At 36.6% G+C, this 10,082-nt stretch overlaps 1 protein-coding gene across 1 annotated transcript in view; it reads left to right on the top strand.

Moving 5' to 3' along the window:
- Positions 1–10,082, top strand: part of igf2bp3 (insulin-like growth factor 2 mRNA binding protein 3) — a 34,860-nt gene that overhangs the window by 940 nt on the left and 23,838 nt on the right. Inside the window, exon 2 of the mRNA XM_016444598.1 lies at positions 969–1,029. Coding sequence (XP_016300084.1) covers positions 969–1,029 — 61 coding nt within the window. The remainder of the gene's footprint in view (positions 1–968; positions 1,030–10,082) is intronic.

Here is a 10,082-nt window from a genome sequence, read left to right as displayed (position 1 = left end):
GTGAGACTTTTGTGCGTAGCCGATGTGATTTTGTCCACCCTCCAAATGAATTACAATGCACATGCAACGGTCGCGTTTAACAATTAGACGCCTATGCAAAACAGGGATGTGTTCGTACACTGAGCAAGTGTAGACTATTCACTTTGTTTTTTTTAAACCACGGGCTTTACTCGCCGAGAACGCCAAGTCTCGCTTTAGTATCAAAATAACTGAACGGCAACTGTCCATCAAAGTTGCAGCGTTACTTGTGTGTGCACTGTGCAGGGCGAAATGTGAAATAATGTGTATAACAACTCGGATATCCAAGCGGCGAGTGGTTGCACATACTATTTATTTGAATTAAAATGCTCTAGGTGTTTCGTGTGGCTTTTAAACGCAGCTCGTGGAGCACTCTCTGAAAGTGAACTAAAGTGTTACACAGAACTGGTGGTTTTGCGAACTTTGCCATTGTAAAAATGTATCACTTTTATCGCTGTAATTACGAGCTCTGGAACACCAGGTGGTTGGGTTGCATTGGTGGCTTGTAGGCCTTTCGACTACTCCGCTGTCTCCACAATATGGGTTTATTATGTTTGGAACGAGTGTAAATTGTGTAAAGGCTGCAATATTTGCCATGAAGAGACCGTATAAGTCAGTGGACGTTTTCGTGGTTTTCTTAAATCAATGTCACGCTGCTCGTAGCTGAGGCCTTCGCGCAAGCGTGGGGGCAAATTTGTCTTCCATGTTTATCCTCTGGGAAATTTTGTATGTATGATTTTTTTTTTTTTTTTTACTAAAACTAATTTTGTTTTGGGTTGTCGTTAAGATTTTCTTGAAATCGTACATGTCAGTGTAGTTTCTGTACACGTAGCTTAAATAGCATTTTTTATTTTTTTTTGCTCTTTCGCACATTGTGAACCTTTGACACATAATAGACTTTTTGTTTGAAATAAAATGTGATTTATTAAAATACAATTAATATTTTTCAGGGAAAGTAGAACTCCACGGAAAAGTCTTAGAAGTGGAGCACTCTGTCCCTAAACGACAAAGGTAAGATTCATTTGTAAATTTAGCAATTTCATCTAAAAAATGGCTATGTCCACGTTTTTGTTTTGAGTAATTATCTCAATTTTTTCCTGACAAGCCCTGATTTTAAGTCGGGCTTCTTGTTGTTTTTAATCTTTGAAATGGCTCTCATTTGATTTGTTTTTACGTTCTTATTATCCATCAAACTGTTATTTGCAAGCGAAATTCAAGATTAGGGTGGTGACGGTGTTTTATGTGGGCTACCTGCTTTAAATGTAAATCCACAGGCGTGTTTAGTAACAAAAAAAGATGTGTATGCTACTGATTGAACCTCCATGTCAGCGTGCGGAATGTGGGTTTTTGTAATACATCTGAGGCCCTTGATATGCTGAGTTCACATATTACTGGGCCTTTAGGCCTTGACAAAACGTAGCAAGAAACGCAGCAGAGGTGTGCAAAGTGAGAACGCAAACGTTATAAATGGGACCTCACGTTGCACATGCTTGCTGTGGCGTCCATTAAAGAAGAAACTACTATTCAGTCATGCCGCTCAATGCTTCCGCCCCCTCTCTCCCCTCCTCGCGCTGCTCAGGCACGAGATGGAGTCCTCAGCGCGCGTGGACTGCAAGGGTCGAGGTCTTGTCAAGAAAACCGGTTTGTGGGTTCACAGGAACAGTAACGACTAGACGTGGTGTAAGCCACAAAGCACTGTTTACCAACCGTGTGCGAGTGGGTTGCCGTTTTATTGTTGTAATTAAGTTGACGTAACGATTACAGATATAATTAATATTCGCCTTATTTTCACGTTACGACTGCATCATGTACATATAAGTCGTTTATTAATTTCTCGGCGTCCTGTATTTTTAATTTGTGAATAACTAGCGGGTAATATTTTTTTTATAGCGAGTTCTCAGTCAAAAATAACGCAGTTTCCACGTGAATTGTACGCGGTTTAAGTTAATGGTGGTTTTGTTTAGTTAAAACGATCAAATGAAGCATTTAGCACGTTTAATTTAAATTAATGCTACGTAGTGTTTGTGATTTGTTTATTTTGACTAAAGTAGGCCTGTATTTTTTATTATTATTTTTTTTTAATTCGTAATGGTTAAACACATGTTGTGGCTAGTTCAATTCTTGATGGGCCAGCTGATCTTTTAAGCTGACAGGACATTAAGTGAACAGTTTATTTGCTGTTTAATTTTATACACTAACAGTGTATCAAAAACAATAGCTTAATATGCTGAGGTTACTGTGTAAATTATGGAAACAGTATAATTTAAGTGTTAAGTGTATAATGTTTATTTTGTGTGTGTATGCTGCACATATGTAATGTTGATAGGAGCAGGTCAGAGGTTGTGTATGTAAAGCTGGTTTGAACTGCAAGCCAATGAGAGCTAAGTATAGTGAAATGCATGATGGGAGTGATCTTGCATTCTATCATATGAGTCTCGGCTTAGGCCCTGCCCACCTTTACACACACAAAAAAATATGAAAGTTGGGTAAACTGTGGCCTCTTGAGTGAGTGTGTGTGTGTGTGTGTGAATGTACCAAGGGGTTGTGTGCATTTTATGGAGCCGTTTTCTGGAAGCTTTAGTTTGGTCAGGGTGTGTACAAGGCTGTGTGGACACAGGACCTACTATAATTATATATACATATTCACATTAATGTTTAAATTACCCTGCATTAATATATACTTTTCCTTTTAATGAATAATTGTAATTTGGTAGCATAGTTCAGATGCTTCATACATTAAAAACATGTTGATTGTGACACCGTTCTTCAACCAGGCTTGTGTGTACACTGAGCGGAGCCTGCATGGACAGCCCATTGGCCTTTAGAAGTTTAGTTTCATATGCCATTTTTCTTTCTCATTGCTAGCTTCCTCGATTACTAGCACAGCCGTTTTTGCTCAGAGCTTGCACTGTGTGTGTGTGTGTGTGTGTGTGTGTGTGTGTGTGCGCATGCACACGTGTGGCTTAAAGGGGGGCCCCAACTGCTAGAAGAGAGTGTGGGAAAAGGGTCTTCAGCTAGAACAGATACTCTGTGTGTGGAAAAAGTTGGAACCTTTGTGTGGACAGTCAGTCTTCGTTGTTTTTAAAGATTTTATTTAATATTGCAGGGCTGCTAACTTCGCTATGTTTTAAATATTAAAATATAAAAAAAATGTTGTCACTCATAACAATTTTCTATGATTGCAATCTGTAAGAAAATAATATAGCTAGGTATTTTGCATTCTTTTTTAATTTGGTTTCAATTGCTAAAAATTGAGAATTTTTTTTTATTTAGTGTGGCGTATCATATTCAGCCTAAATTAGTGTCAATTATATTTCTCAATTTGTTTTTATTTGTGTATGCTTCAATCGTGCCCTAATTAAAAAATTTGAGGGTTTTTTGGTTTTAAAGTTAAACAATATATAGCTTTTTTTTATTATTATTATTTGGTGGTAATTTTCTATTTATTTTTTCTACTTGTAGATGTAATTTTGTTCTTAACTTGTGCATTAATATCAGCTATGGCTGGACTGATCTCCATTTAGTTTTTTTTTTTTTTTTACACTAAAACTAAATATTGAAGTATCTTGATTCAGACCGAGTTGTGAGTTCTCGTGATGGAGTCACTGGCTTGAATTATAACGTTCGGCCGTGTTTCCTGGTTCCTCCTGGAGTGTTTGTGGTGGGAAGTCTCCCCAAACCCCCCCATTGTACTATGTATGTTCATACATGCATGCACGCAGACAGTTATGTTGCATGTCCGTTGGATTTTGAAGTAAATGATGATGCCCTCTACTTCCGTTACGTCACAACCGAACCCCCTCCCCTTTTCTCCCCTCTTGCTCCTATAGCTTAATCTGCTGTAGGAGAACATTCCATATTGCATTCCCACCGGAATGCAGACCAGGGCTGGAAAAGCACACCAATCCCACCAAATTCCTCAAAAGAAAAAGGAAGTTTTTAATTCGTACGTGAAACTAGGAATGTCATACGGCTGTACTTTTAGTTAAAGCTGATTTTACAAAAATAAATAAAAACGTGAAGGTTTACCAAATGGCATTGTTTTTTAATGTTTAAGTAGTTTTTGGTGTGTGTGGTTTTTATTTAATTGTTGTTATTTTTAAGTCACTTGCCCCGCTGCATACACCTATACATGCTTGGCCTTGGCTTTTTTTTTAATCCTTTTTACTGGTCTCTCACACGTCTCTCTCTGATCATTCAGCTGAGTGCTAATGTTTTCTTTATTAACTCTGTGCCTTTTTAGTAGATTTGATGTGCTTGTGTGTGTGAGGTAAGTTTTTTATTTATTTATTTTTTATTTTTTTAGATTAAATGGTGAATGTGTGTATTGCCGTTTTAGATTATGTAATTCTGTCAGAGTTTTTGTCACAGTGGATTTTTAGTGAAGCATGGACAACTTCTTGTATTCTGTAGTATCGCTCACAACCCATAATTTGAAGCTCAAAATTATTTATTATTAAATAAACCATTTAGCCATGTTTTCTCTAAGGGAGCTGTTCCCTTTTAAAAATGAGCATAAGCGCTACACTACCTGTGGTATTTTTGCCTTACTGGTTATAGTTTACAGAATCAAATTTGGATTGCATTGCCTTGGATTTTTGACACCATAAACACGCTGGGGAAAACATGTACAGGAATCACACAGATGTTGAATGCAAGTTGTGATGCATTTTGATAATTCCTGAGATGACTCCAAGTGATTGTTTTTCTCTTGACATCTACACTCTTCATGAGTGCAAATGTCCCTTACAGCCTGTACAACTTCAGTTTCATCTCCAGGCCTTACTCTGTATAGCATTACATTGCTAGGATTGACTGTAGTTTATTTTAAAACATGCTTATAATTTTGAGAATTGATATGTCAGTGAGTATTTGAATGACCTTGTTTTTAATTTCTAGGCAAAATTGCATTTGATTTTAATTGGGTCAGTATGTTGCAGTAGTTAATAGTGACCGTGTACATGGAACCAACATTTTATATATAGTAATAATATATATTATTTGCATACACATGCATGTTCCGTTTTGCAGAAGCAACATGAAATTAAAGCAAATCAGAAATTAGTCGCTACAAAGTCCTGAATTGGAGAGCAAAATGTTTTTGATGGCAATGTAGTGTTGCTTTGCCATTTAAATTTGTTGCTGCACAATCAACAAACTTAAGAGAAAAGCATAAAAATACCCATAGATTTTTACCTTTTTATGCTCGAGTGAAAATTAAAAAAAATTCAGTTTAAATATTGCTTAAATCCTAGCAGTATCTTTACTGCCAACAGTTATGTTAAAGCAAAATCAAACATCTGTTTTCTCGCTGTCATAATTAAAATGACTTGCACACTACAAGATGTCTGTTTTTGGAGGTTTGCTGTCTTTTAGGGAGGTAAAAGCCAATTTTACGATAGCTTGTAACCGTACAATACATAATACAGATCATCTATTGATGTTATAAAGCACTGAGGACTGTTGATGCACGCTGATTGCTTGAAGCACGTATGTGCGTCGGCGTCGGTTACTTTATTATAGTAGATCAGTTTCTTTAACACCAGTGTGCTACAATTCCCCTATTATTGCTCACTATTTAGGCCTCAATCTATGTGTGTGTGTGTGAGGGTTAGTGTCTACCTGTTCAGGTAGAGGCATGTTTGTTCTCATGTCCTCTGTACATTCTGTTCTTGTTAATTTTAGTGTGTAAATACGCAAATATACAGAGCGTGAACTTTGGAGTCGTGTAAAGTCAAGTGGGCAGTTATAGATCTTTCACAATTGCCGCACCAAAACATACACATTAATGAAACCTATGTTAAAATGAAAGAACCAGTCTATAAAAGCGGTATCACCATTAAAATTAATTTTACAGTGCAGAATGACATTTACAGGCTCTGCATAAATCTGAATGAAGCTAATAATGCGGTGTTGTCATTTCAAATTGAATCCAAAGCTGAGATCTAGATTGCCCCTTTTCTAACCCTTGATACATTTAGTTCTTGGCCTTTAGAAAATTCTCTGTATAAGTAACATCTATATTTCTATGGCGCATTTGTGTTTTGTTTTTTTTTCTATTGAATGATTCATTTGTGCAGTTTACATTGGGATTGTAGCCAAGTTGGCTTGTTACTTGTACTCGTAGTGATGTAAACATTAAATGCTGTGTCTGGGTTCCTGACAGTTCCAGGTGATGCCATTGTATCTTCCTCAAAGTGAACTTACACAGTCATTGCATTCATTGACAAATTATAGTTGATTCATAAATTATTTTAATTTGGTCACTGACCATTTGGTTTTGTAGACCGTGTAGAATTATGAATTTCTAGTAATAAAGACATCACCTGTGGTATGATAATGTCTGAACTGAGCCTTTCCGTCATATAAAACCCCCTTTAAGTTGACTGTACATTTATCACATTATCTACATGTGCGCATTTGTGAAATCAAGGGACGTGGCAATATGCCAAATATCTCAGACATAATGACATCTTGTATATTCAGGTTTTATCTGTCTGCTAGATATGCAAAATCAGTCTTACATCTACAACTGAAGGTTAATTAACGCACATCTGGGGTTGGTCACATACATCCGTGCTTAATATCACCAGTATTGCCGCTCTCTTTGGGATTTTTGAATCGAGATATGAGTCCACAAGGTGTTTGACAGCTACCATATATAAGAGGAAAAAAAACATTGGTAAGGGTTTGTAGATTTTACTTCGTTTGGGAATTTTTAGGCTTTTTGTGAAAAGCTGAGGCCTTTTTTAATGACGCTTGATAAGACTTTCTGAGATTCCAAGGTGAAGTGGACTTTGAGTGAGTTTTAAAGGAAACCGCTGTAAAAAAGACTTTGAAATGGCCTCAGCCTTTTCTACCTAATTGAATGGGTTAATTTTCTGTGGCTGTAATTTGCTTAGAAATGTACACTTATGTACGCGTATGTTGTTTATGCTGATATGTACACTTAAGTTGGACTTTCACCCGTTACTACTGTACCTGATTACCTCTTTCAAGTATAGTTCCATAAACATGATGTGCAGCTTTTCTGTGTCAGTTATTTTTTAGAGATGCACCGATTGCAATTTTCTTGGCCAATTCCAATTTTTTTTCTTCTTTTAAGTGCGACTTGCCGATAACGATTTTCTTTCTAAGAACTGTAATTGACAGCATATACAAACAAAAATGTACTTGTTTTCAATCTACAGTTTTTCAATGCTAGAAATTATTTAAATAAAACACATTATTAAACACTACACTTTCTGCCAATTTGGACCAAGTTCCAGATGTTTTCTCGCTAACAACTCTCAAAATAAAGTGCTCTGTGACTGGAAAGAGGTAGAAATGAGTTGCTGTATAAAATCAGATGTCGTTTCCCACTGTTTATAAATGAACATATTTTCCTAACCTTATTAAATGTATATGTCATCTTTCACATCAAATTCTTACATTGTTTCAATTAATTCGGTTAGAATAATAAGAAACCATTAGAGTCGTTACCATTCAAATGAAATTGGTGTCAACAAACTCCATCTTTTCACTGCAGAGGAAACAGAAGCGGCATCTGAAGTAGATATATTTACATAGACTGTTTAATGAAGTTGAGAGGTGCCTTTAATGAATTTACATCACAAAATTACAAATGCATAAGTAATGTTATAAGATTAATGTTTAAAAAAAAAATTCACATACAAATAAAAAATGTTGGGAAAAATTAAATTATACATTTAAATATTAAACCAAACCACCAGGTGACAGCAAGTGACTGTTTTAATGAGTGAGTTCCGCTACGGATTTGATTGAAACTATTTTCTTCTGCAAAGTTGTCAATATTGTGTCTAAAATGTAAGTCTCTCAATTTTAACTTCTAGTTTATTGAACTACTATTTTATAAAATCCGTGTAACATTGCAATCGTGCTGATATTCGGGGAAATATCTTGGTCATGTAATGTTGCTTACCTATATCATATCTCTTTTTTTTTTTTTTTTGTACCTTAGTTTGCATCTATAACTTTCTGTGAACTACTTTGTGTGTGCTGTTGCGCTTATTTGTTTTGATTTCTCCACCAGTCTGTCTCATACATGGCCAAGATTCAGTGTTTCCCTAGTTATTTTTGTTGATGTTAATAATGCTTCTTGTCCAGTACCGGATCCAGTACGTATTCAGACCAGATGGTGGGTCAGCACCTAGAAAGGACCTCCACAGCCCTGAAAGACAGCGGAGACCAGGACAACTAGATGAGCCCCAGATACAGATCCCCTGTAAAGACCTTGTCTCAGACGACCACCGGGACAAGACCACAGGAACCAGATGAGTCCTCTGCACAATGTGACATTGCTGCAGCCTGGAATTGAACTGCTGGTTCGTCTGGTCAGAGGAGAACTGGCCCCCCGACTGAGCCTGGTTTCTCCCAAGGTTTTTTCTCCATTCTGTCACCGATGGAGTTTTGGTTCCTTGCCGCTGTCGCCTCTGGCTTGCTTAGTTGGGGACACTTCATTTCCAGCGATATCGTTGACTTGATTGCAAATGATTGCAAAGATACTATTTAAACTGAACTGAGCTGGATGTTGACATCACTGAATTCAATGATGAACTGTCTTTAACTGAAAAATTAGTGTTTACTATTGTCATTTTGCATTATTGACACACTGTTTTCCTAATTAATGCTGTTCAGTTGCTTTGACACAATCTGTATTGTTAAAAGCGCTATATAAATAAAGGTGACTTGACTTGACTTGTCCAGTCGGGCAAGTAAAATTCTCACCTGCCCCTTTAAAATATCTACTTGTCCCAGACAAGCATTAATTGAGCCCTGTGATTCCACCATGGTTTAAGGCCCGTTCACACCAAGGACGATAACTGTAAAGATAAAGATATAGTTCAAAAATTCGTTCTCAATATTACAGAGTAGCAGAGTCCACACCCCAGCTATAACAAAGGCACAGAGAAACAATATCGATGGAATCACTTTCAGAATGACTTTTTCCAGCTGATGAACGATAAAAACATTGACACCCAATCAGAATGAATCCTGCTATAACAAGCTTGAGAATTTAAAGCGGCAGATGAGCATGTGCTGAGAATAAACAGATGATGTTGTTAACTGATGTGGACGCTAATATCGTTATCTTTATAGTTTTCGTTCTTGGTGTGAACGGGACTTTACTTTGGCCTTATGCGTATTACAAATTTCAAATTTTGTGTCGTTTTCACACACGTTACCGACATATTAACATGCGGATGTGAGCGTAGCTGTGATGTCGAAACTGACTGGCTTGGAATAGGCAAGGCGTAAGACTGGTGCCGATTGGTGCGTCTTTAATTATCTTGATTTTATAAACCCCAATTTCAATCAGACTCGTGGGTGCTATTAGTGGACTGGTTTTGGTTTGATACCTTGTCTCCAAATACAAATCCCAGGAAATGCCAAAAAAAAAAAAAATAATCACTAGTTTGCTTCCCTCTTGTCTGACGAATTATTGATTGTTTGCTAATATTGCCCATAACTGGTTCCCTAACCTGCAAATACTTGTACTATATGATCAGGTAATTTCTTTTGGACGTATAAATGTATAACTAATGCATGTAATTGCACAACACTGGTTTTTGAAGGTCTATATGTTGAAACTGCACTGCCTATTGGGGATATTATGTAGCTTTAGCCATAGTAATGCATGTTTCTAAGATCAAAGCCATTTTGTATTTGGCATTTGCAATATTAGAGAGGCTGTTTGATTTGACACTATCTAGCATTAATTTTCAGTAATTTACTTTCAAAGAAACCAAAGAGGGAAGTGGAAGGTCTTCAAGTCACAAACTAAGAAATTGATTGAAATTGGGATAAAAAAAAAAATGTAAATCAATGGTATAATTGTTAGAATGCAAGTTTCAATCATTTTTCATTTTGAGCTAGTAGAGTGCATTATAGAGATGATGTTACTCAAATCTTCCTCTACTGAGTGCTCCCAGTCAGACTTAAATGGTGTTTTTTTCCCCCCACAAAAGTGAATGTGGCTTGTAAGAATCTGGACCATTTAAATCCAATATTTAAATATGACTGACTTGTGATTTATTGCCTTG

Source organism: Sinocyclocheilus anshuiensis, unplaced genomic scaffold (genome assembly GCF_001515605.1).
Source record: "Sinocyclocheilus anshuiensis isolate Anshui unplaced genomic scaffold, SAMN03320099.WGS_v1.1 scaffold2081, whole genome shotgun sequence".
Lineage (NCBI taxonomy): Eukaryota > Metazoa > Chordata > Actinopteri > Cypriniformes > Cyprinidae > Sinocyclocheilus > Sinocyclocheilus anshuiensis.
The sequence above is the reverse complement of the archived record's forward strand: the minus strand, read 5'-3'. Positions and strand labels throughout refer to the sequence as shown.